Here is a 27,961-nt window from a genome sequence, read left to right as displayed (position 1 = left end):
CTTATTTTTTCTTTCATTGACAAAAGAAAGTGTAATGATTGAATTAATGTTATCCATTTAATGTTTAGTGCAGGTTTTAATTGGTTTACAACTCAGTATTCAGATTATAGGTTTAGATCAACCCAGTCTCAATTTTGTGTTAATTTGCAAAGGACTTTTTTTATTCCACATCTATGAAGAAATTCCATGTGTAGATTAAATTAATTTACATGATTTTTAAATAAAATTCCTTTTTTTTTTGCAACTGTTAGCGAATTTTTTTAGAACTGCTTCAAAACATAGTGTAGAAAAAAAATCTAATTGATCTTCTTGTAGTTGTAAAGAATGCTTCTCTCAGCTTTGGTTTATAATAGAATAGTTTCTTTTGTCTGGAAATTAGGTGTACCAGCAGCAAACCGACAGTCAAAGCATGTAGATTTACATAAATACGGAAAACAGAACTAACAAAAACATGCTTTACAGAAAGGACAAATTCACAATAGAAATAAATCTTGTGCAATTATTAAAAACTGCGTACTCCGATCCAAAGAAATGTACAACTGAGTCGGATAATATAAAAGAAATGGCAGTTTTTTTTTTACATTTGTGTTCTGTTTTATCATCACAATAATTATAATTTAGTGAGTACTCTTATCAAAAACAAAAGTTATTTTATATCTCAATGAATATTCTTTTTCTTATAAAACCACCTTGAAGAAATAAGTATTCAAAAGATAGTTTTAATTTTTGTAGGCATAAATGATGTGAATGATGCGAACAACCCGTATTAAACTCCGCCGGTCTTTTTGTACGTAGCTCCTACGTCATCGCGTAAATGTCTTTCCGGTTAGAGTCAGCAGCCATCTTGTTTCCCTTTGCTAGCTAAATAAAATAAATAATACGCTGAGCCGGACTTCACTTCGAACGAACCCGTAAAAGAAAGTGAGTAAGAACCTGAAATAAATTTACGTGTGTAGTGATATCACGAAAGCTGTCTGTGATGTACGAAAGTGGGGGCAATTACTTGGCTTAATTTCATTTGCTGTTCTTGACCAATAGACGATTGTTTTGGAAGATGAACACAGGCGCCATTTCCCTCCCCGCTCTCTGAGGCGCTTATTGGTGGCCCGCTCAAAGGATCACGGGCGGTCACGAAACTGATGTTCTGTGTGCGCCATTTTGGTTCTCGCAACAGGCATTAATGAACGCAGTGGCCAGCTCAAGGAGAGCTCGAATGGCGTCAGTTGCAGAACGAACTTAGCCTTAAAAACCTTGATTGGTGGAATCTAGTCCGAGGTTTGATTGGTCTGAAGGACAGATCCAAACGTTGTCTTTATTGGTTAGGCTGTTTCTTCCAAGCTTTGCAAACTTTCATATGGTGGCAGGACTCGTTCGTAATTAGTGACTATAATCGCACAGTCGGCGAATAGATATTTGTGCTGCACAACCAACCAGTGAACATCTCCAGCAAACTAACGTAAACTTCAGTAATATATTGTACAATAGCACCGAAACTGACCACCCGAGGTTAACCACTAGCGGAAAATGTACCCTGTATTGGTTGGTGTTTAGCATATAAGTTGACTAAGTTAAACACCGCACTTTGATTTGATATTTGTGGAATCAAACTGCTAGCGTTTGCTACCGTGCTTGCTGCTCCTGTGTGCTGATTTAGCATTGTTTACAGTGTCATTGATGCTAAAAATGTACACAGCATTCAGATAATGTATCAAATTAAAGCGAGAACTTCAATATGCTTATACAATAGGCCTGGTTTTCTTCTTTTAAGTAGCATTTATTTTTAAAACTTATTTCTTAATTGATAAAAAAAAAAAATTGCACGTTTCATATTAATGTGCCAAGTCAACAACCTTGTTTCTGCTTTTACCTCATAATACATTGTTGCAGTTGGAGGAACAATGCAATCTCTTGTCTCATAAACTAGGATACAGTATTACATGAACAATGCCTTTATACAGTAAATATTTCTAAAACCCAACAGCTAACATATTCAACCTTCAGGATACAACAAAGTTCAGGTACTAATACAAAAAACTGAAATCAGATTGTCAAAAATATTGTGTTGTGTGTGATATTTTCTGGTTATTTTTCACTGAACAAATTTGTTTACTTTTTTACTACTCTTACATAGCAGTTTTATGCTGAATTTTGTGAATTTGATGAAAGTGGCACCTGTTTCGTGGATTCCTGTGAATGTTCCCTGTAGATCTAAAGAACTTGAGTTTCTATAGTTTCCACTGACATTGTTCAGAAAACCTTCAGTCCTGCAGACTTTCCCACAACTTATCTTACCTAGGAGCTGGTTTCCTATTTCTATTGTGCTTGTGAAGGAGTTCATACCCTTTGCACAACAAATGTCAGCGTATTTACTTGGGATTTTATGTACTACACTTTAGAGAAAGACAGATTCCTACATAGTTAAGCTTAGAATGTAAAAATGGAAGGAAAATAAAATGCATTTCCATTCCTTTTCTTCTTCAAATAACTATTGTGAACGATGGCACCCATGCATATTCATCCGCCCACCACCTCCGAATCAATGCTTTGTAAAAGTACCTTTTGTTGCCATTACAGCTGCAAGTCTTGCGGGGTGTGTCAACATACCTGTCTGCAGCCTCTAGCGTGTTTTCTTTCAGGTTTTCTTTGTATTTACTTTCATGCGTCCTCACAACATCTCTGATTACCTTCTCTGTCCCTCTCGAGGAGAAACATCCCCACTTTCCCCACAGCATTGTGCAGCCACCACTGTGTTTCACAATAGGGATGGAGTATTCAGGGCATTAGTAAAATTCTGGTCTGGTTTGACCAGAGCGCCTTCTAGCAGATGCTAGCTGTGTCAAAGTGCAAACCTAATTTTTTATGCTTTTCTTTCAAAAATGGCTTTCTTCTTGCCACTCGTCCATAAAAGCCAGATTTGTGGACTGTATGATAAATAGTTGCTGTTGTGTTATCCCCAAATATTTGAATGTACTAACCTCCCATATTGCTCACGCTGGGAGTATTCCTTTAGTAGAGGAGATGGTAGTGATCATAGAGCAGTAGGGACAGTGTTTAATAGCAAATAAAGTCATCTGAAGACATTGTTATCCTATTTTTCAGCAATTTTATCACATTTAAATATTTTCCTCTGTTTTGCCATAAAAAGCATTTGAGCTTGTACTAAGTTTAAACTTCACATTGTGAGAGTATATTTTCTCATTAGGAGACTTCTGAAAACAATTTGTGACACTTAATTTTGTTTAAAGGTTCTACAATAAAAGTCACATACAAATGCATTCCAAATGTAACACTTTTCATTTGCAAAAAAGTTTTGAATACCATGACTCATTTTTCTTCCACATAACATTTATGTGCTACTTTGTGTTGATCTGTCACATAAAATTATGAAAACAAATGTTGAAGGTTTGTGGTTGTAGTGTGACAAAATGATTACATGTGCAAGCTACTGCATATTTAATCCAAACACTCACAATCTCTTGATGTGAATAACCTTTGAGCAAATCAGCCTGCTAACCATTTAATTCTGCAGGTGGTTCTGTGTTTGTACGTTTGTGGTGAACGCATGGCTTGCCTCGGCACCCTGAGGGTTCTGCGTGTTTATGAAACCTAACGTCTAACGTCTTTACTGACTCTGTTTAGCTCTAAACAGAGTCAGTACAAACAAACACGGCCATGCTACGGGCAGAATGGGTCATGGGAAGGTTTCGTTGGTATGGTGACCTTGTTAGGTGTCATTACTGAGGCCTTTTGGGTAGCCCAGCGCTCGGGTCAGCTGAAAAGCGCTGTAGCATGTCGTCCACGGTTGGGAGAGATTGATTTTTATGCAGCTCCGATGCAATCATTAACCTGATGCCTGCAGTACCTGTTCCAGTCCCCATGTTCCCTGCAAAAATAGAAAAGGGAACATTTAGCTTTGTGTCTCTTGAGTTTCTATTTTGTTCCCTCTCCCTCCCTTCACTTGTTCTACCCCTCCCATCCCATAACAGCTCTCCTCTCTGTCCTTCTCCATCCTTCCGGTTCCCCTCCCCCCCAGGCTGTTCATTGATGGGACAGGTTAGCTTTCTTTTTTCTCTATCCTCACCTTTCTGTGCTTCACATTTCTGTCTAGATTTGCAGTCACATGTAGCTGCTTCCCAAAACTTTACTGTCTGACATGTCTCTCTCTCTCTCTCTCTCTCTCTCTCATTAAGTTTACATATGACTTATCTCATTGGTGGTTTCAAAATTCATTACTAGTTGTGCACATGAGCAGGAATACCCTGCTTTGGTACATCAAACTTAAGTCCTCTCCATAGAAAGTTTGCACATCAAAGCAGTGATTGTTTAGCAAAAAGGGCATTGTGTGTGACATTGCTGATGTGGCTTTTCTGATGACGTTTTAATTGTGGAAGTTGCCTTGGGCAAAGGTCTTTGGGGTCAAAACAATAATGTCTTTGTTTACAGGGTTTCACCCGTGTCTTTTGAGTCTTGTTTAACCACAAATAAAACGAGAATCATATTCTGTCTTATCCCCTCCATCTCCCACAACTGCTGTCCAGTCAGCTGATTTATCTCCAGGACTTTTTTGTGCAAAGCTCCTTAAATGATCGGTTTTAGAGAAAATCTTTTCCGTTGATAAAATTACTGTATGAGTCTTCATCCATGTAGACAAATATTCTTTTATATATTATCATCAGTGCATGCCATTACAACAAACAGGCTGGTTTTAGGGTAAACGATTGCAGTATGTACCTGCGCCTCTGAGCAAGGATAAATGAGGAGGCAAGGACAAAATGTGCATTTGTGTGGATGTGCATGTGAGCCTGTGTACACGCATGAGACGGGGAGGCTGGTTTTAGTATGCTTTTGTACTTTAAATCATGTGGATGCAACATGCGGCATCAGTTCTGGCATTTCTCTCGGCCAATGAGGGGCGAGCTCCTCCGCCTGCATCACCGACGTGCCGACCTGTAACGTCGGACCGGAGGCGGGGCCGACGGAGACATTTAGTTTGACATTGTAAATAAGCAGAAAGCAGTTGTCAGAGAGCAGCCCGCGAAGCCTTTCTCATCCGACCAGCAGCTGGAGGGACGGAGACCGCCAGAGAAAAGACGATGCCAAGGCAAGCGGCCACGACACACACCCTCACACACTCCCCACGGAGTTTCCCGCAACTTTATTTGCTGTTTTCCACCGTCGCTCAGCTGCACTCTCTTCTTCTTTTCTTTTCCCTGACCCCTATCCTGCAGCTCAAGGTAACTTAGAGCAGGAAGTTGGCTGTCAGTGAAAGGGGGTTGGGCAGAGGAAAGCAGTGGAGCGGGGGGGGGGGACGTGTCACAGCTGATGGGTGCGTGCACCGACCAATGGCGTGTGAGCACCCGGCCCTCCCATTGGCCGGTTTCACCAGAGTGAGGTGGGAGCAGCGTTGGGGGCGGGGCTTGAGTGTCATGTAGCATGCTAGATTGATTACGCTTGAATGTTAAAGGGGAAGGAGGCTGGAGATTTTTGCCTGTGTGTCAGAAGTGCCGATCTACTGTTTGCGTGCCGCCGCGCCGCTTTTCTGTTTTCTTTTCGTCCTTTTTCTGAACCGAGCCGGTGGGGTCAGCTCAAAGACAAACTCATGGGTCACTGACCAAACGGAGGGAGAAAGGTTAAAAAGAACAAAGACAGAGGGAGGGGGGTGGAGGGGAGGAGATGGTCAGCAAGTTGAGGAGACTTGGTAAGAAGAGAATTAGAGATTTTTAGAAGGACCTTGGGGACCGCTGAAGGAGACGGAGCAATGTGTAAAAGAAAAGGGGGAGGGGGAGGAGATACAGAGGGGGTCCTTGCTCCTTACTCTGTGTCCGGGTTTAGAGCTTTTCAAAGCTGTCCCGTGGAGCCAGAGTGCCTTTTGTCTGCTGATACGATCAGGGAGCTGCAGGAAGTGGAGGAGCATGAGAGAGTTTTTCTGTCAGCCTCGGCGCTCGGTGCTGCTCCCCTCAAGGAGACTTGAGCTGGGCTATTTGTTTCCATCTCTTCTGCTGCACTCCAACAGGCCAGGCTGTTCACCATGAAGGGCACGGGGGTAAGTCCTAGTCTTACAGGCTAACATGCTCACAGAGAGAGATCCGTCAGCTGAAGTTGCTTTAAGTTTCTCAGTAAATTCTTTATCTTAAGTGACTTCAGTCTGTCTCCATCACTCTGTAGGGAAGAGAGTGAGTCTGTCCTTTACAGCTGTCCTCAGTCCCCCTCCCTCCTCCCTCCTTCTCCTGATTTCCTAGATTAGTATTATGGTTCTCATCCATGCCCTTCACCTGTCACTTTGCTGCACCACTGATGGTTTTACTAAATTATGTCAGGCTGGAGTAATTTAAATCATTTTAATAAGTGAAATGTCATCTTTGCGCGTCACTAGCTTTGACTTTGGGCCGCTGTGTACACAAACATGCACTCTGTGTCCTGATATTGACTGAACTGAAGAGTTGCTGCTGCCAAAATCGGACTTAGTGTTCAGATGGACTTCTCTGTCTTATTGGCGCTGATATTGAGGGTGCCTCCTAAAGTGCTGCTTTGCTTTCTCACTCTGACCTTCTTGTTAACTTGTTATTGCCAGACTGTGCTGCTGCAAGGAAGGCATCTCCAAGGAGAGGAGGTTTGCTTTAAGTTAGTTGAATCCAACTTAAAATTAGAGATTTTTATGATTATTTCCAATTTATGTATCACATTTCCCTCATCTCTTATCTTGTATCAGATTTTGTTTTTATTAAACTCAAAAAAAAGTGCAGTGGATCATGCTGTTGCTCTTGTTTAATATTCGGGAGAAATTCCGATTTTTCAGAAAATCCTCCGATTCTGATCTGTTGCCAATTGATTGGCAAAACTCTACTTTAACTGGACACCTCTCAGTGTTGTCACATTGTGAGAGGTCCCCAGGGGTGGAGGTGCAGCTGGTCGCAGTGACCTCAGGACCCCCGGGCCCCCCTCCCCGACAGTGCCAGACACACAGATGGGACAGACTGTGTGTCTGTCAGCTTGTCAGCTTCAGGGGCGAAGCAGGCTAATAGTTTGATCTGATCCTTTCTGATGGAGTCTTCGGAGGATGCGTCTTCTCTCACTCGCCTCCGACTCTTTCTTGCCTCCTCTCGTGCTCTCGGATTCAAAGTTCCCCATTGGTGCCTTTGACAAAACAGAGTCCTGTCGGGGTGTGTGTGGGGAGGGGGTGGGGGGGGGGGGGGGGGGGGGGATTGAGAGAGGCAGTCTAAAAATAACTCTTAAGTTGGAGCCCTTGTTGCCAAATCCCAGGGTTGGCTGCTGTCTGAATAAGATTTGAATATTGTTTGTAGCCCTACACTAAACTACAGGCCTACAGAGTGCAGAAAACCCAAACAAACCTTGTTAATGAAACGTTAAGATGGCCACGGCCGCTGCAACCTTACGGCACTCTTTTGCCCTTGCCCTGTCCATGTGTACACCATCACTAAAGACGGTGTGTGGGTTTGTTGCATGCAGGTACGTTAAGCCCTGCCTTCTTCGATGCCAGAGACCAGGCCTAGCGATTGGATGAAGGTCACTGGAATGTGAGACGGACTCCTGCGGTATCTCTGTCTGCAAGCGAGCGGTAGACATGTGGAGACAGATGAGAAGAAGAAGTGAAATTCACAGAGAAATGCCAAACGCAGCTAATGCGTGCGGTATGCTATGTTTTCATTAAGCTTCTTAGAAAGTGGAAAGCCTGAACTGCTGGGGTCACTAAGCCACTGCAGCGAAAGTTGGAAAAACCTGTCCTTTTTTCCACCCCCACCCCCCCTTCTCCATTTCATCTCCCTTTTCTCCCTCCTCCCTCTCTGGTTTCTCTCGCTCCTCTGGTGAATGACCTTGGGAGATCACTGACTAGCACTTCCTGGAGTTCGCATGAAGCAGAACCAAGGGCAAAGTTTGCAGGGCCGTTCGGTCAGCTAGTTTGATCAGAAGAGGTCGAATGGATCAGGTGGACGGACACTGTATGTGTTCATCATTAATACCCTAACTCTTTTTTTTTTTTTTTTTTTTTTGTAATCAACAAACATTTGCACCAGTATATGAGTCGTTAATATGTAACTCCTGGCTGAAAACTTCTTGTTTTTGTTTTTTCTGTTTTTTCTGACCAGGTAGATTATTTACCCTGCAGGTTGTACCCATGCCAGTTTTCTTTTGTGTGCTGTTTGTGGTGGTGGTTGGGGGGTAGAGGGTGCATAAGTGGAAGTGCTTTGATAGTTCATAGTTTGCATGCTCAACCCTCCTTTATTCAGGGCTATGCTTCAAAATAAATGTCAGCTTGACACTCGATATTTACACTGTGCTTCATTCATCAGAGTAAAGCTGTCTTATAAAACGTTAGGTTGTTTCTCAGCTAAACTGTGAGATAAAACACAGTTGTATTTTTTTCTGTTCAGCAAGTTGGCTAGTTAAAGCTTCATTTTTTTTGTAAACCTGCTTCGTCTTCATCAGTTTGTTAGGATTTGACCTCTTGCTCAAGACGTGCCAGCGGAGCTTGTAATCCCACAGGAGGCGGTGTCACATTAGAGAGAAAATGTCTTTCAAGTGATTTAATCATTTACAGTAAAATGGGCAGCGCTCTGTTATTGTGGCGGCTTTATATTTACTCTTTGATTACTTGTGTTTGATCACCTTACTTTCCAAGAAGAAAAACCGTCCAGAGCTTCAGTAAGTTTTACTTTGAGAGAATCTAAACTTATTAGAGATGCACCAATCAGTTGGCGAACTGGGTTTTTCCTTGACCAGCCAGACTGGTCAAAAACTATGAAGTACCAAAATAATTTGGTCTATGAATGCATCATCCAAACTATTTTGAACTTAATAATTTCTAACAAGTCGGAGTTTAGTAGTAGTTTAGATATGTTTTGCTGCAAAAATGTGAATTGTTTTGTAATTGCTTTATTTTATAACCTGTCATAGAACACAGACTTTTTTTTTAAACTTGTGTGGAGTTTAGTCTTTGGGAAACAAATAATCTGAATCAATCAAAATTAGAATGGACAAGTTGTAACAAAGAAAATGGAAAGTCGGTGCAACATATTATACTTTTAAAAAGGAAGGCCTCTGCTTGTCAGTGTCTGGGGTTTTATGGTGTTACAATGATCAGATATTTAAGATATTTATGAGGTTTATTAGACTGGGCTTAAAGTTTCATTTAAAACATTGACATGTCAGGTTTGAAGTGAGTCGACAACTTTCCCATGAGCGGCCACTTAAAGGGAAGTTCCAGAAAGCGAGAGTAAAAAAGAGAGATGAGGTTGAGGTGGAAAGAGGAGGGATGCAGGTACTGGGGCTGGAAGACCAACGTTAGCGCTGATTCAGCTGCTGCAAGCAGAGCAGCATTGACTTTCTCTGAGAGGATGGAGGAGGGCGATCAGGTGAACGAAAGTAAGACGGAGGAAGCGAGGAACACTTAGCTGCGGGTCGAGGCGTGCCAGAGAAGAAATGGGAGTAGAGATCTGGAAGACACAAGGGAGGAAGATCAAGTTGCTGCGTCGAACAAAGTTTGTAACGGGACAAACGTTTTGCACTCAAAAACTCAGACCCGGGGCTTTGCTTTTCAGGAAACCAAACAGTCATTTTTCTCTCCCTGTGACCTGAAGAAGGACAACAACATTGCAGGGAAGAGTTCAGCATTTTCTGTCCTAATGTAGCATAAGGTAGCAGCCTAGAACAAAGCAGTGCAGATCAGTGTGTCTGTTCTGTCCCTGTACAGTGGAATAATGGCGGCGCATCTGGAGGGAGAAGTTTAAAATAAGTTAAATGTGCTGAAAGATTTCTCTAAGGGTGATTTTCATTAGCAATATAAGGGATGAGTGACTATGATTAATAAGCTTTGTCATTTCTATAATACAAGCTTCCATCCAAGTAATACTAGAGTCATCAATCAGTCGACAAAAGATTTCTTTATAGACTGTACTATGTGATTGGCAGATCAGATACTCAAATTAAAGTAGTTTTTCTCCTGATTCATTAAAAAGCTCTTGTAAACTTGTAATTGCATCCTATGGTTAAGTATTGCAACGATGATATCAGCTACGATTAACTGATAAGTCTAACGTTTTTTTTAACGTTAGAATCATCAGTACGTTTTGTTCTTGTACTTCATCATCCTCAGCATTTTGAAAATGCTCATGGGAAAAACACACAGGAGGCAGGAATTGAACCCGTGACAGATGTGTCAAGAACTATCGCCTCCATATATGGTGCGCCTGCACCACCGCTGAGCCACAAAACCCATATATGCATTTTCACTTGAATGTGTTTAGAGTTCTTAAGAAATTGAACCACAGACTCAGACATTCAAGAAACCGGAGATCTATATGTGCAAGGAAAATTTTTAATTGATTCACCTGTACTTTGGAAAAAAAAACCTTAAATTTAAAGTGCTAATTGCTGGAAAGAAAATATTTTTCTTTTCCTGTAACTGTTTGCATCAACCTCCGACCTACTACAGTATGACACACTGGCTCCCACGTAAAATTTCCATTGATGCAAAACATAAGAAAATCATGTTAATAATCGTTTACTGCGGGAGGAATCCACTAACTAGAAAAGCTAAATGCTAAAAGGGCATGTTGATACTTTGCTCCGCTCCTCTTTCTCTCACGTTTTAGCCTTCCTCTCGTCACACTTGCTTTCTCCTCTCTTCTCGCATGTTGACTTGACTTCGCCCTCCTGCAGCTGTGGTTAGTGTGTGGTTGTTTATTTACATTGAAGGTTATACAGTTAGAAAAAGGTCGGGGGAGGTCGCTTCTGGGTGCTTTTTAGTTCATGTTTTACTCTTGAAGTTTTTAAAAGAGAACTTTAGAGGATCTGCAGATTAAAGAGAACAGAAAAGCGAACTGGGAAGATGCGCGTTTAGTGGCGCGGTGTTATCATGGTTGACAGCCTGACGGTCATCTTTATTGTTAAACAAATAGTCTAATTATTGTTCCTTATCAGGCTACCAGCTGGAGAAAGCCACACAAGCTGACAGACTGTACATGTGTGGAAACACAAGAATGTGTTGTTTACCATTATCACCATATCGAGTGCTGCTACGGACAGCGCAAAGAACCTTTGGAGGTCAGTCCATTCACCTGTTGTGAGCATGATCGCAAAATAAAACTACAATTCCCATTAGTCATCCTTGTCCCGTGGAATGCTGGGATTGTTCTGGAGACTGCGGGTCTTCAATCAACCTTGAAATGCAACTGGACACTAGAGCGTCAGCGAGGGAAGGGGAGACACTGCCAAGGTCAATCACTAGCCTGGCTTGCATAGCTTCAAGCGGCCCGATTGATTTATATAAACCCTCCCCCTCCTCACCCGCCGTTATGTCGTATTGATTTAGGCTACTGTCTGTTGAAAAACTGAATGACAGAGCAGGATGCAGCAGTGCTTCTTCTGTATTATTCAGTAACCTGTACTACTGCCAGAGAGACTCATCTCTCCTGTCAGAAATCAACCAGCTGAAGGGCCCACGTTTTCAATCAGTGACATATTAGTGTAAAATATTTACAGCTGCTCTTAGGTAAGCATGAAGAAAGAAGCTGATGCAGAACTCGGGTCACTGAGTGAAAGGGTGGATTTTGTATCGTATCCTGTTTGCTGGACCAGGAATAGAGTCTCATGTTTGTTGACCTGCAATAAAAATGTAGTGAGCCTATAGCCAAATTTAGTAAGTACATTGAGACTGTTGTGCTTTTACTAGCAAAGAGGATATTATTGCAAGTTAATTTTGAATATGTTGAGGTGCAGTGTATTGTGAAGGGCTGAAGTAAGTTGTAATCTGCTGTATTAGTAGCAAACATACTAATTTCCTTAAGTAACAATTTTTTTTATAGTTTGGCAACTAATTAGTCAAAGCAGACCAGTCTGTTTTGACTAATTAGTCAAAGCAGACCAGTCTGAAGAGCGCAGACATTCAGCTAAATGTTAACTTAGCAAAACAAAATTTTTGCGATGTCTTAAAAAGTCTTCTCAATCTAATCATCGCATTTTGCCTGAATTTTAGCCTCTCAAATACATCCAAATTTGAAGAGTTTGTATCATTTCTTCAGATTTCAGATTTGTAAGTTTATTCATTCATTTCTTTCTCCATATTTTTTGCCCATAGAATAAATTGTTTTCTTCTGAAACTGGTGTTCTGTATCCTAAGTCAAATACTTGTTACATAATCCTCTACTTGTTCATGAGAATGTTTACATTTGACAGGTTTTTACTTGAAAATGGGAGCTTTGGGGGTAAAACCCGCTATCAGTCTTGCTGCATGAGGGTGTTGATGTTGCTTAACCAGGGTGCAAAAGTACAAGATTTCTTCTGAAAAACATCAGCTTAAGTTGACAGTTATAATTAACTATTAATTTACCTAGTACAGCTATTGAGTTGATGTATTTTCTGTAATTTATGTCTTTAATTCAACATATTACATTTTAAGTTACTGATGCTTCCAAAAACTCTAAGCTAGCCTCTGAAGCAGTTGGAGGCAGCAGACAGCGCTCTTGTTTCTTTTTGCAAGAAGTGAGAATAAAAAATGTCTTCAAACGCCAAAATGCTCTTGTGTTTAAGACTTGTTGATCTTTTAAATATGTCTGTTTTACCTTAACACCATCTGCATACATCTATTTGTCAAATAACCCAAAATTAATAAAATTTTAAAATGGTAATGCTAATAAAATGCCTCGTAGTAAATATCACGATCTATCTGCTTTGGTAGATTGCTGATATGTTGTAATCCTTCATGATCTAATATCGTTATATCCCCCACGTCTAGCGCAGGCTTTCCTTTGTTGCGTCATGTCCCTCTGTCTCTCCCAATTTGTCCCGCTTTCTGTCTCATTTGACCCACAATTCTTGCTTGCGCAGCATTTCATCTGTGGCCCTGTATGTCTCTCACCTCCCTTAGTTAAAACTGCTGGCACTTTGTCTTTAATGCTAGATTAATACTGAACTTTTGACAAGACTTGACAAGACGCCTTTTCTCCCTTATAGACTCTAAAACACGTCTTAATACCTCCATAATCGTCTCTTCATTTCCATGATTTCTCCCCCTGAGCCGAGTCTTTTCATAAAGTTAAAGAGAAAAGGGAGAGTGTCTCTGATCAACGCACTCTAAGCTCTACAAGCTCAGACAGGCACGCCAGTATTCCCAAACCAGATTCCTGGCATGCCATAGTAACCTGCTGGATCCTCTTTCAAACTGGCCGACCCCTTTTCAAGACTTTCTTTATGCAAGAGGCTGAATCATGAATTTCTCCTCTCTGGATTTGTTTAAATTGCTCCTTTTTGTCACAAAGAGGTTTTTCTATCCCCCAAACGCTCTTACATCAGAGGTTTAGCGTCATCCCTGCTGCTGAGGTCATAAGCTGCATTTAATTGCACATGAAATGTTCGTGTTTGTTGAGGAGCCTCAGTTGAGTGGCGAAGTCGAAAGAGCCATTGACAGTCCGGGTGCGCACAGCTGCTCTGTTTGTGTGTTGTTGTTTTTTTTCTTTATCATTTATCATGTCACCATCTTAAAACCACAAGAATAGAAGCCTGTTACGGCTCTCTTTTGATTTCAATATGTTGTAATTACAGGTTGTGATAAGATATAATGTGTTGACAAAGTCTGAGAACTCTCTGCAGCTCAAGACTGGTTTGGACTGACATGTCTTGTGTCCTCTGTCGTCACCATTTGTTTTTCTCATATTGTTAGCGTTTCTTTTCCTCAATGGTGATTTGCTCAAATCAGTCTCATTTTCCCTCTGCGCAGCCAATTAGAAGATGTCGGTAGATGCGTTTGGAGCTGGACCCTGCGATGCCCAGCAGACCCTGCAGTCCTTTTGGCCTCGAGTCATGGAGGAGATCAGGAACCTGACCATAGTACGTTGAAGCTGCTTACAGACTAACACATCTTATGTGGTCAACTGTTTCTGAAATGTGTAGTAACCAAGTAACTATTGGGGATTTTTTCCAGAAGGATTTTCGTGTGCAGGAGCTTCCCCTGGCTCGAATCAAGAAAATCATGAAGCTGGATGAGGATGTCAAGGTAACAGGAGAAGCTAAGTGATGAGCTGTTTGGAGGAAATAACTATAATTTGCAGAAGTTTGTTACAGTTACTGGACTTTGAAGGGATTTAGTGAAACTATAATATATGTTGTGTAAATGCTATTATAATCCTTTTGAAAACATAGCATTAAGTACCTCAGTAAAGTTTATTTATGTAGCACTTTTCACAGATGGCGACAAACAGCTTTGCAGGAACACAAAGAATAAAATGACATATAGATGAATAAAAATATAAAATCTCAGATGTACAGAATGAGCATTTTTTTAAATTTAGCATGTTGTGAGACACACAAAATACATTAATTAATCCGAGCCTCCAATTCATTAAATGTGAAATATCTTGTGTATTTTATTTATATGATCTGCCAAACCGTCCAGCTTCGACACCTTTTGCCATTAGGACAGATTCTTCATGAGCTTAAAAAGCTTCCAAGAGTATATTGGATTATTGGATTGATTACAGTTTTAACAAATTGTTTTGAATGAGACAAAATGTGATACTAAATCATCTTTAGGGTTAACCAATCCATTCAAAACAATAGAAGAACTGGACCAAACAACCCTCAGGGGTCTCTATGGGTGTGTATGTTAACCACAGAAGAACAAATATTAAAGGACAGTTTCTCTGCTTGTTTTGCTATCACAGATGGAAACCCTAAAGTGACTCGGTAGATTTCCATCTGATCAGTTCGTCACATCGTAATCTCCCATAACCAAGATACTACTATGCACCAGTTATTGTTGTCCATAACTTTCTTAATTTTAATATGCAAAGAAGGAATCCTCATAAATTCAAGAAAGTTATGGATAACCCTGACCAGCCTCTACACGAGACTGTCTTGAGAAAACAGAGTATCTTCAGTCAGAGGCTTCTTCAGATTTGCTGTAATACAGACCGCTACAAGAGATCATTCCTGCCAACAGCCATCATCATCTTCAATAACTCTTTGAAGAATCTGAATTAATGAGCTAAAACATCATTTAATTTCCCTTTGGGATTAATAATTAAATTTAATTTTAATCAATCTGCCAGAAATAAAAATGAGTTCTTTGTAGTAGAGAATTACATTTTCTACCTCTGTTAATCAAATCCATAAAACTTCCACAAACCTGACGAACCACAATGACACTAGAAAAGTTTGATCATTAAACCTTTTGCTACCTATTCTCCTGTATAAGTAGTCATGGGTGTGTTTTTGTTTTTCCCCAGTTGTGACCAATAGATGTAAAATGTTTTTGAACTGACCTTCTGTGTTTTTGTGCTCTCGCTATGCATTCCTCTAAAAACGAAAACTGCCCAATATAATCAAATTACAGCCCTTTTAAAATCACAATATTGCGATTTTAAAGGGCTGCACGAGTCCAATATCTGAAAGGATAATATATTTCAAGTGTAAAACATTAACTCTCTTCATATAAGTGATATTTTTAGCTAGCTAAATGAACCTGAGCAGCCCTTAATCGATCACACCTCATGGAGACTTCAGAGGCGGATGCTGAAGCTCACAGAAAATGGTGAAGACGTTTTGTTACGAAAGTAAAGAGACAGAAATGGGGGTAATCATGTTCAGTACTCTCATTGCAATTTTCAGCAATGCTATGGCTAGTATTTATTTTCCTAATTCGGTGCAGCGCTACTGACGACTCATCCATTGACAGCTGGAGGTAGACACAGCCTCCCATGACCCTGCAAGGATTAAGCGGATATAGACGATGGATGGATGAATTAAAGTGTCTAGAAACAAAGCAGTATACAAAAGGGCAAACTTCATTAAGTGGCTAACAAAGTTTCTACAGTCCTCTAATCTTGATACCATTACCTCACTCCTTGGATCTGCTTAGGTCATCTCTAACTCTATTGGCTATGGCAGACATATTAGATCTTCTGACGTCTTCAGTTGTATTCAGTCATGACTCATGAAAGTGAGATTATTTTGCTCCCGTAACAAAAAGTTTGGTCTCCTGCAGAAAGCTTAGAAAACATGCATGTGCTTTCAATGTGCCGTGTCAAGAGTGGCGTCCTATCCTCTTAGTAAAGCAGGAGCTTAAAGCAGTAAAGAGATCAGCAGATGACTAACATATCTGGGAGAGACCCTTCTGTCTGCTCTGACACAGCAGCTTTTATTGCATTTATGCAGCGCGTGTGATTAATATAGCACATGATCTACATTAAGACTATATGTGAATGTCCATTAGTTTGATTTCCCTGACTTACTCAAATGAAATGCATGCTTTTAATAAGAAGCAATCTGTTAGGAAATATCTCTCAGCTTTAATGAGAGTACATAGATGTTCTCTTTCAGTATATTGTAGTAGTGTTCCATCTCTGTGCATTTGGTATTTCCTCCTTAACTCGGGGTTATTCACGTTGGGGTGTACAGGCATGTTTAATCAGGTGTGACACTGTCCTCTCTACAGATGATCAGCGCCGAAGCTCCGGTCCTGTTTGCCAAAGCCGCTCAGATCTTTATCACGGAGCTCACCCTGAGAGCGTGGATCCACACCGAGGACAACAAGAGGCGTACACTACAGGTCAGACGCTCATTGAGTGGCGTGACATCTGCTTTCCTGTTTTTACTTCCTCTTCCTCTTGATAACCAGAGCTTTGAAAGTTTTAGTCCCAGGAACAAATTTAACCCTTTGACTACTTCTTAATTTATGTTTTTACCTTTTTTTTTTTTTTATAAATGATTATTGTTTGAAGATATTTTCTGTTGTCGCTTTCTGTTCACTTAGTGCCTTTGTCACTCCATACCAATCTCCACTTAAAGACTGTCTCTGTTAAGTTCTTTCATCCTCCATTGAGATAAAGAGTGTGGGGATGGTAACTCATTGTTTCTGATCTGCTTTATGAAAACTTTAGAACATGAATGAACACAAGAGAAAAACGGAGTTAGAGTAAAATCAGCCTGTATCTTCTCATCTGGTTGTCGTGCATTATATCCCTTCCACTCGTCCATTACATCAATCCCAATAAAACACGTTTAAAGTTGTGGTTGTTATCAAAACCTTTTGATCTTTTTCAAGTGGTTTAACGTCTTTGTTTTTATAAATCTGCATAGTTTACATTTAATTAAACCCCCAAACAACAAAAAATCTAATCTACTGTGTCTATATACTTGTCAATAGGCCTGTTATGGCCATTTTTACTGGACGATAAATTGTCCCAATAATTATTGTGATAAACGATAATATTGCTTCTTTTGAGACCATTTTGAAGTAATATATCGATAATGACATAATAATACAAGTTTGTCTTCTCAAAGACTATTAAACATTAATTTTGTAAAGAACATTTAACACTGGAACTGGAAGATATTTTAAATATCCAAAATAAAACAGAACAACCAAAACCATGAAGAAAATGGATTACTCAGTCTCTGTAAACAAAGTTGCCCTTCAAAAAAATATTAATCATCAGAATGGGAATTGTCAAGCTCATTTTAATTTATCATGTGATTAATTGCCCTATTGCGATAAACTTGCATGTCAATGCAATTTTACAATGAATATGAGGCGTTAGCTGGGTCGTACTCATGAATCTGTTATCGGACTTTGACTTAACTGAGGAAAAAAAGCAATGTCCTCCATTTACTCACACATATGCAGATTCCTGGTGTGCGGAGAGGCCACGCCAACTGGGTCACCATAACAACTCTCATCAATAGAGCAAGTGTAGATGTGACCTGATGTTACCAGATATTAATCAAGGTACTATAAATAGCCTGCATTACAAGGAAGGCCACAATGGGGGGGTCCTGACAGCCAATATCCTGTGGAAAATTCCACAGAGATAAAACACCGCTGTGGATGTAGGAAAGGGTATATAAGCTGAGCATGTGCCCTGGAGGAAAATGTCATTCCTGTTCTTTCCCACTTATCTCGGACACATTTCTGGCAGGACTGTTATAGTGACTGGCTGGCCTTTATTCACTAAAAGTTGAACGTTCATCTCACTGATCTAGGCTAGCAGTAGTTATACATTTGTTCTTGTTTTTAGTCTGTTCTCGTATGCTACAATTACAACCAACACTTACTAATTGAAGCTTTAACAAGTTTTTTTTTTCTCAAGTCTCGTTAATGATTAATATATGAATAAAATTATTTGTATTTAAACTCATGTTCACTCTTCTTCTACCTCAGTTAGTAAAGTAAACGACTGTTCCACTGCTGCTGAAAATGGCATTGTTATTTTGGGAGTGATGCACTCAGACCATAAGGCATGCTTATATATATATATATATGAGATGCATATATAGATATAGGATAATTACACTTGACCTTCTGTGTCTCTTATTTTTTTACAGAGGAACGACATTGCTATGGCAATAACAAAGTTTGACCAGTTTGACTTCCTCATTGACATCGTGCCCCGGGATGACCTCAAGCCCCCTAAACGACAGGTAGGAACACATACGCTGCTGTCACCAGTCACAGGGAAAACTGAGAGGTTTTTAACAAAACATTACACATTTAGGTGTCACTACAGTGTGTGCTTTTAAGGATTTTTTACTTATCTATAAATGAGGATTTATCTCACACTGCTAAAGAAAAACACGCACATTTTTTAGTTAAAAGATAAATATTTCAGAAGCATGATTAATTTAGAGCACAGCTGTGAAGCAACTTCCTCACCGAAGAGTGTTGTTTTCACCTGGTTTCTCTTAACCTTGGTGTGTTCACCAATGGAGAGGAAAATATCCAGTGTTGATTTTTACACCAGCTAGGCGCCGGTGAGGCCCTAAAATTTAGAAATTCAGATTTTAACCACCTTTTGTTAGTGCATCCAAACTGAGCACATAACACTTTAATAATTAGAGTGAACAGTAATAACAGTATAGATAGCAGTGCAAGAGATTGCAGGAAAGCGTGGAAATGTGATGTGCATGTCATTTCCTTGCTGCTATTTTTATGTAGCTGATTAAAGCTACGATGGCAACACAACAAGATCTCAATTGTGTCAAATATGTTTGCCTATGCAATCAAGCATAAACCGGCTCTACCTGCTGCTTACACATTCAGGTTTTCACATCTAGATGAGCCAGTCACTGGAGCGGTCATCTGTCGGCACCGCGGTGCTGTAAACATCCTTGACTGGAAGCTGGACTTTTGACAGCGAGGGCTTTCAGTCGGATGTTTGCAGCTTCTTACTGCCACAAACGGCCAGCGCTAACTCCAGAAATAAAACTAATGAATGCTCCTGAGTGGTTCATAGTGCTGTTGACTATTTGCAAAACAACCTGTTTGCTCCCAGGATCATTTCAGTGTCTGTAACAGGATCTAAAGACATATATATATATGTAATGCGGGAGCAGGCAAATGATGTCTGTATGTCATTCTAGTGTGCCAGATGGGAAAGTGAGATATTTAAATTTGTTGTCAAGTGGACTGTCTCCAGGCTTGTAAACATCCTACACTCTCAGCTGTGTTGTCATGGAGCTGGGAGAGGGGTGTTTACACTTCTGGGGGTGGAGGAACATCGTCCTGATGAAGCCCTGCTCATTACTCACTTATGAAACAGGGCGGCACGGGTCACTTTTTATTAATTATTAAAATGAATAATTTTACCACCATGCGGGCGAGACGCTAATTTGCTGAATAAACTGAATGCAAACAAACTCTGATGTTGCAGGAAGAGGGCAGAGAGGGTGGATGGTTCCTGACATTATTCAGTAGTTATGTTAATCATCCTACAAGTAATATAATAAAGTGGATTATATTCATCAATTATATTCATCAAGTAAGTCTCCAAACTACCAAAGTATTATCACCCAGTGTGATGCCTGCAGATTACGTTACTCTTCCCCAGCCACATCCCATCAGTTATTTATCAGCCCTGCTCCACTCTAGCATTACACTTGCAAAAATAATTCATGGAGATGTAGTGGACTGATTCAATACGTGTGTGTGTGTGTGTGTTACAGGAGGAGATGCGTCAGTCAGTAGCGCCTGCAGAGCCGGTGCAGTACTACTTCACCTTGGCCCAGCAGCCCGGAGCCGTGCAGGTGCAAGGCACGCAGCAGGGTCAGCAGGCTGGAGCGCAGACCGCCACCACCATCCAGCCCGGACAGATCATAATCACCCAGCCGCAGCAAGGACAGGTACAGTCAAGTCCACGACTAAAGAGTTTTGTGCATTACACAAAAGAAAAGAAAATCATCCAACAGTGGATTATGTGTCTGAAACTATGTACAGTTCTCTACATTACTGTTCATACAGTAAACTTTCCTGTCTTTCCTGCCATGTTAAGACTTTAGTGTAATTTATTGGTGTTAAACTACAGCATGATGGTGAAGTGGCAGAGAAATTATTTTTGCAAATTAAAATCTGAGAAGTGTGGTGCGGTTCATCTTCAGTCCTCTTGAGTCAGTACTTTCTAGAAAAGCCTTTAATTCACTTTTATGGCTACAAGTTTTATGAGGCATCTCTCCCGGCCTTGCACAACTAGAGATTGAACTATTGTCCCACTTTTCATTGCTAAACCTCTCAAGGTCAGTCAGATTGTATGAGAATGCAAATTTTTAAGCCTATCTAAATATTCTAATTTTGATTAGACTTTGACTGGGCCATTATAACACTAGAATACACTTTGATTGAACCAGTTTATTGTATCTCTGGCTCTATGTTTATGGCTCTGCTAGAAGGTGAACCTTTGCCCCAATCTACAGTCGTTTCCTGCCTCAACAGATCTTCCTCCAGAACTGAACTCCATGTAGTGTCATACTGTATATCGTCCCATCAACTCTGTTCACCTTCCCTATCTCTGCTGAACACCAGTATCACTAAAGCATCATACTGCCACCACCATGTTTCACAGAGGAAATGGTGTGTTGAGGATCACCATCAATTGCAGCAAACTCAAAACAAGACTGAGCTTTACTAAGTTCAATTCAGTATTACTTTATTAATTCTAAAGGAAATTTTGATCTTTTAATTCCTCATTATCTGAAACTCTTTCTGCCACTTTTCCTTAAAGGAAACACTTGTGCCAACACAACTAATATTTGTTTCCACTGGATTTTATTTAAGGGTATCAGACTAAAAGGGGGGTGATAAAATGGTGCAGGTGTGAAAGTTGAAACACTTTGAATAGTCTTACAAGGCACTGTAAATGTCTCAAAATTTAGCTGCTTTTTACTGTAGATATTTTGACACTGACCTCTCTCCCAGAAGAAAATAGAACAGCAGAAACCTTTCTCTAAAGTCCTCCACAGAAAACCCTCCATCCTTATGCTACCTATAAACCTGCACAGTTGGTGAATAATAAACCAGGTCTTGGGTCACATCAGGCAGATGTTTTCCTATTCTGTATTTTAACCATGTGCCTCGTGTTGTTAAGTTCTTCATACTTGGGTAATGTCGAAAATCAACTCAGAGGCTTCAAAAACTGTAACTGTTTCTTCTCTAAACTGAAAACAATACACACTCAGTCTCTCACAGGCTATTGGCAAATATACACTCCTCCTCTGGTTCATATTGCCCTCGTCACCCGACAGAACAGTTTATCAGTCATCCAGTTGTTTCTCTGTCTAATTATTCATTCCTGGCACTTTTTCTGCCTAGTACCTCTTTCTCTCCAGTTTGGTCGCTGCATTTTATGTCGCGTTGCTGCTTCATGCTGCTTCAGCAGACTGCCTTTAGCTGAGCTGTCATACAAGTTTAGGCCTTGTGTGATTCACAGTCCTGCTCCTGCTGCAGCCCCTGGTCACACTTTGATCTCGCTCGATGTAAACTCAGTCGATGGCTGTTTAGTGGGAATTACATTAACAGGTGAACTAAGATAACACAAAGGGCTTTCTTTTAAAAAGAAGAAGGTAATCTGTGAAGCATCAATGAAAGTACTTTTTTTTAGTGCCCAATTTCTTTTAACTGTTATTCCTTTTGAAAGCAAATATTTTTTAGAGATGTGCCAGTCAGAATTTTGTTGTCCAGTTTTCGTAAAGCTTTGGCCTACTATTTTTAGGTGCTTGAGATATTTTGAAGAAAATTGATGTAAGAAAATAAAAAACTGTATTTAAATAGTTTTTCTAGCCACCGTGTGAGAGAGCAATCACAGTAACATGTTTTACTACTTTAAAACAAAGAAAGTAATTACGTTGTTGATATTTGAAACTCTATCGTCTTACATTACCATATATTGTGTTTAGCATAACTTTGTTTATGCTCTAGAACAGGGGTGTCAAACTCCGGTCCTCGAGGGCCGGTGTCCTGCAACTTTTAGATGAGCCTCTGCTGCACCACACCTGAATAGAATAATTAGGTCATTAAGGCTCTGGAGAACTGATCTACACAAGGAGGAGGTAATTAAGCCATTTCATTCCACTGTTTTGTACCTGTGGCACATCTAAAAACTGCAGGACAGCGACCCTCGAGGACTGGAGTTTGACACCTGTGCTCTAGAAAATGTTGACCCTTGCCTTTAATTCTGAGATTTCCTAAAGGATGCAAACATCTCCAAATCCATCTTGTAAATTTTAAAAACTCAAAAAGCATAAAACAGCAACTTTGTCGCTCTGGTGGAGGTCTGACTGATATATTGTATACTGGAGGCGTACTGGTTTCAGAAGCTCGTCTGAAACTCCTTTTGCCAGAGTTGTTTGTTCTCTCGATCAATCACCTTACAGGCAGCCCTAAAGCAGCAACCAGAGTTGAATTTGTCCAAATATCCGCTGTCCTTCAGCATACTTGGTGTTTTTTAGCAGAAAAAAAGAAATACTTTGGACCTAGTATAGGAAGGAAGTCTAATCTTATAAAAATAATAAACTTCTAACTTGCTCAAACTCCACTGACCTTTTTTCAAATTTCAAATCTTTTGAGCTGCTTTCTTGCTTACTATGTATTCATTTTTTTTTCTTTTTACCATTTGCTTTTTTGTTTCCAGAAATATAACCTAAACACGCTTTAAATGTAGCTTATTTTTTGCTTGGGGCTTTTACTTCCATTCTAAAACTTTAAGCTTTCTGTGCATACACGTCACCCATGCTTACATTTTGTGAGTTGAGTTGCTGCAGTCGCTGCCCCTCTCACTGTGTGTCTTTCTCTCATTTTCTCATTCTGTTCTGTCGGCCATCAGATGTTGCAAGGTGCCACCATGCAGCAGTTACAGCAAGTGCAGGTGCAATCACAAGGCACACCCATCACGGTAAACACACATGCTTTCATTTGTGCAATTATCACACTTCTGGAGACCACTTCTCAAAACCACCGCCCACAAACGGTCCTCCTAGGCTGACTGAGGCCTGTAAGTGTGAGCTGAGCGCAGGATGAGCTCAGCCTCTGCGACAGACGCAGAAAGATAGCACTTCAAAACCTCAGATGTCACTTCATTTTCCTCCCTTTTTTGCTTAGTTTTCTCTTTTTTTTAAAAAAATTGCATTTTAGAATTTTTTGTGCTTCGCTGCAAGCAGTAATGGACGTGTTTGGTTTTTGTTTCTCTTTCTGTTTGCTCCTCTTCTCTCCACAAGAGCGCGCCCGTCGCCATGCAGGTGGGCGAGGGCCAGCAGGTGCAGATTGTTCAAGCTGCCGCAGCCCAGGGTCAAGCTCAGACGGCTCAAGCTCAAGGCCAAACCATGCAGGTCATGCAGCAGATCATCACCAACACAGGAGAGATCCAGCAAATCCCGGTAAGAAGCTGCACCAACCCGAAAAGGACAGCGAGATAATGAAGTGTAGTTGGGTTGAATCTCACAGCTGGAAGTGAAGCATTCTGCGTTGTCCAGAGCAGGAAAATGGCTGTGTCCTTCCTGTCTGAATGACCTCTGTTCTGAGCCAAAGTCTGTCTCCCTCTTGTGGCTGTTCCCTGCAGGTGCAGCTAAATACAGGCCAACTACAGTACATCCGTCTAGCACAGCCCGTCTCTGGAGCCCAGGTGGTGCAGGGACAGATTCAAACTCTGGCAAACACGCAGCAGGTAACGAGTTCAGTGAAAATGGTTACATGGCATGTCTTATTAATTTGGGGCCTTTACTGATACATTTCAACCATTCTGTTTTTTAACAGGTGGTATAATGTTGAAAAAATAACTTTTATAAATGTTTAACTCATGAAATAGGTGCCCAAGTTTGAATTTAGTTGGCCTTCAAATTCAAATATTGTCAAATGTATGCACAAAGTCTCAAATATTTTCGTGAATAAAATATGCATGAGAATTTGTAGTCTAAACCCAGATGTAGTTGGTTAGTTTAACTCTACTTTTTCTGATCAGAAGAAAAAATAGATATCTAGCAAGAAATAAGCACAGAGCTTGTACATGGCTATATTACTGTTTATCGTATATCCATACTAAAGATTCAATTGCATCAATAAAAGCCCAAAATCAATAACATTCTATACTGATAATGTGTTTGTAAACGGGTTGTAAACCCGTTACTGGAACTGTACACATCAAAGATGTGACTAAAGTGAAGCTTACTGCGTATTTATTAATTATTCTGTGACATTTTCAGATCACGCAGACTGAGGTGCAGCAAGGACAACAGCAATTCAACCAGTTCACTGATGGACAGGTAATAAATTGATAAAATCAACTAAGATTTCAAAGTTTTATCACCTCTCAGCCTAGAGTGGAGGCTAAAACCAGAAGGAAGTTGAATATTGTGGACAGAGTAGGCACTGGTAGAGGATTTGATTCAATTTTAGGTTGGAGCATCTAGATGGGCGCAGAAAGTTCTTCCTCTACAAATTAAGCTCTTTTTTACATTGATTTATACTGAGACAATTAACTTTATTTTGCTTTGCCACTCATACTTCTTGTTTAACTCACTGATCATTTTGATTTTGAGTTACCAAGAGATAAACACACTCATTTACTAAATGCAAGGTTCTGTAACTGGATTAGGTTAGATGTTAAACAGCTTCAAAATTGTCTTTGATTAATTACTGGTCACAAATTGTGATTTAAAAAAAATCTCTTGATTTGATTTAAAGCAAAATGTCAGAATAAGGGGTGTAGATTTTAACTGAGATTTTAAAGTTCAGATGGCGTAAAATTGGGAAACAAGCTTTTACCTTTTATGATTTGTAGAGGTGAGTATTTTTAACTTGTATAGAGTTTTTCGAAATTAGAAAGTAGTTATACGCATGCAGCAGTTACAGCAAGTGCAGATTTCTTTTTGGTAGCAGATTTCGACCAATAGCAGGTTTATGGGTACGATGCGATGAAACAGACAAAAAGATGCACAATCATCTAAGATGTGTTGTTCTTCCTGGGCAGCCTTTGACCTCTGCCTCATCCCCCTTTCACAGCAGCTGTATCAGATACAACAGGTGACGATGCCGGCGGGACAGGAACTGACCCAGCCCATGTTCATCCAGTCCACCAGTCAGACAGGAGAAACGCAGGTCACGCAGGTCAGCACCGACTGAGTCCAACCCGGAGCCTTTCTCTGCAACAAGTAACAGCACGCTCACCAGCCTGTCTGATGCCGACAGACGTCATCAACTTCAACAAGAGATGCTCTGATATGATATTTGGAAGAACCGCAGATTTGAAATGAGGGACCGGGGAAGTTGCAACAAAGCTCATGTTTTCTAATAAATTTAGTTCATTGGATTGAAAACCAAAGGGACGCTGTTAGACTCCTATCAAAAATGGCATTTTATTCAGACTTTGAGCAGTTCTCTTTTTGTACTTTTGTCTCTGACATCACATTGGGGAAAAAATAAATAAATTAAAACCGAAGGCCTGATTTCTGCATTTTCTGGACTGCAAGAATTGTGTGATGTAAATTTGGTCACTTGTGTAAGCCCATAGTGGACCTTCAGTCCAGAAGCTGATTTGATGCACTTAGAGTTTACAAGAGCCATGCTGTCATTGTAAAACGGGGGAAAAGTGACTGTGACGTATAAGTAGTGTACACAAAAATACATGCATGTTGGCAAGGTCCCAGACGGTTTGTGTGTAGGGGAACCAAGCAGCAGCCTCAGTTTCTTTCCATCATAACATATCTGAATTTTGAAGAAACAGGGAAGTTTTGCTGCCTTTTCATTTTCACCTGGAAGTTAACTGGGAAAAAAAATCTCTGTATTTGTAATGTATTTTTGGCTAGACATATCCCTTCACTCTGTGTTTTCTTTCAAGTAGTTGGATGAATTGAAGCCATATACCTCAGATAAGGTTTAATTATTTACTCTGTTGGTTTATTTCTCACATTGATGGAGCACTGCTTTCTTTTGTAAGGGCTTCAAACTGTGTAGGCTAGTAGTGTGTGTATGCCCAGGTGAGTGTATGCGTTTTGTGTTTTGAGCATCCACACTCAATGTTGCTCTTCCAGACTTTTTCCTCATCTGGTCTGTAGAGCAGAGAACCTCCACTCTGCCTTTTTATGCATTTTTACCCAGTCCACTCCTACTGGGAGCTTTTCCCTCTTTTGTCTTGTGCCCTGCTTGATGTCTCATGTACAGACACATGACTCCATCTGGAGAAAATAAAACTTTTCAAGGTTTGCCCTCATAACTTCCCCTTTATCATTTTTCTTTTGTACAGTATAAATAATGTTTTTATCCTTGTTGTTTTTGCATGTAGTTTAAATTGCCAGCATGGCATGCAATAGCGCGGTACCATTTTATTTTTGATGTTAATTTTTGTAAAACAATTCTGTTTGTGAAATAAAAAAACTATTGAAAAACATCTTGGAGTACTTATTTTTGTTCTCACTTTTTTTTTAGGTGAGTTTAGCATCTTGCTAGCGCGTGGGCAACAGACAGCGAGACATTTCAGTACAGCAGAATAGGATTAGAACCAAACTAGGCGCCCGGGCCGACTCATCGTATCACCAGATCCTAGACTATACAGGCCCATCTCTGTAAATTAGAATATTATTGACATGTTAATTTATTTCCATAATTTATTTAAAAAGAGGCATCAAGTGTTTTATGGCTGTGGCTTAATGTTAAATTGCGTAGCTATTAAAGGACCAAAAGTTCAACAGAACTACATCAGGACCCTGTTATGCCGCATTCAATCATGAGGAAGACTTGACAGCATTCCAGCTGTAATTTAAATCCAAAGGTCATTGTAGAGAAAGTTGGCTTTGTCTGAGCACATAATGTAATTGGAAAGTTGAGTGGAAGGCAAAGTTATTACAAAAAAGTGTTGAAGCCAAAGGGAGAAGTGCAACCTTGAAAGGAACGTAAAGGAAACACAAGCTTGTCGTCTCCAACACAACCCTGCAAGAAGGATGGTCATTTGTGAAAAAGGAACAAATATGACACATGTATTTACAGATGACCGAGCAACAGTCCAGTCTTTTCTCCTCTGCTCAGGATGTTTTCTGTTTTGGGATTGGAGCAGTTTTTGTTTGAAGCTCTGACTGTAGCTGCGGTCCACATCATGTGAATCTCCCCCAAAAAACCCTGAGCAGGCATTTCTTCTCGATCACAAGATTCGGTTATTCCAGTTCATGTTTTTGGGTTTTCCTTTGTGTTTTTTTTTGCACGCAACTTTTCAGTTCTCTCTGAACAGCTAGCTTCTTTAGCAATGACCTCTTGAACTTTTACCTTCTTTTTGGAGCGTATCAGTGTCTGCTGGACAAATGCACAACATAATATATATTTCTTTAAATTGATGTTTCTGTAATATTCAGATTCTCTAAAATAAATAATTGGGATTTTTGTTATCTGTATACTATAATTAACACAAATAAAATCTTCATTGTTGCCACTATGGTAATTAGACATTGCTGGTAAAAAAAAAAAGATCGCTGGCACTTAAGTAAATTCAAAGTTGTTACATTAAACTGTCTGTTGTTTTCCCAAGTGACCATTGGAGGGCAGCACTGATCCAACAACCTAAAAATACTGCATTCATACTTTCTCTGGTACACATTTCTTCACTTCTTCCTAAACACACAAGGTGTTTTTACTGAGCACGTTGTTGAAGGAACGTTACTCTATCTGCTCACGTTCCCCCAAACCAATCCAGCATATATGAAC

General features: G+C 40.2%; 1 protein-coding gene across 9 annotated transcripts; it reads left to right on the top strand.

The window, feature by feature from the left end:
* The first annotated feature begins 794 nt into the window (after positions 1-794).
* Positions 795-26,657, top strand: nfyc (nuclear transcription factor Y, gamma). 9 transcript variants are annotated; one of them, XM_032581537.1, is made up of 11 exons: positions 795-921; positions 13,733-13,842; positions 13,940-14,008; positions 16,448-16,561; positions 18,337-18,432; positions 19,954-20,130; positions 23,103-23,171; positions 23,494-23,652; positions 23,835-23,939; positions 24,475-24,534; positions 25,274-26,657. In XM_032581537.1, the coding sequence occupies exons 2-11, from the start codon at positions 13,744-13,746 to the stop codon at positions 25,391-25,393; spliced, it is 1,068 nt and encodes a 355-aa protein (XP_032437428.1). In that variant the 5' UTR covers positions 795-921; positions 13,733-13,743; the 3' UTR covers positions 25,394-26,657. The 9 variants fall into 9 exon arrangements, with proteins under 9 accessions (XP_032437428.1, XP_032437430.1, XP_032437434.1 ...); XM_032581539.1 differs by having other exon boundaries at positions 13,937-14,008; positions 25,277-26,657; XM_032581534.1 differs by having other exon boundaries at positions 796-921; positions 13,937-14,008.
* Positions 26,658-27,961: the final 1,304 nt, after the last annotated feature.

Source organism: Xiphophorus hellerii, chromosome 13 (genome assembly GCF_003331165.1).
Source record: "Xiphophorus hellerii strain 12219 chromosome 13, Xiphophorus_hellerii-4.1, whole genome shotgun sequence".
In the NCBI taxonomy this organism is placed as follows: domain Eukaryota; kingdom Metazoa; phylum Chordata; class Actinopteri; order Cyprinodontiformes; family Poeciliidae; genus Xiphophorus; species Xiphophorus hellerii.
This window is presented reverse-complemented; position numbering and strand designations above follow the sequence as displayed.

Coding starts and splice junctions, on each gene's coding strand:
- nfyc (XM_032581534.1), top strand. CDS start 13,744: ATGTCGGTAGATGCGTTTGGAGCTGGACCCTGCGATGCCCAGCAGACC. Junction 16,562..18,336: donor ACAAGAGGCGTACACTACAG/GTCAGACGCTCA, acceptor ATTTTTTTACAG/AGGAACGACATTGCTATGGC. Junction 20,131..23,102: donor CCCAGCCGCAGCAAGGACAG/GTACAGTCAAGT, acceptor GTCGGCCATCAG/ATGTTGCAAGGTGCCACCAT.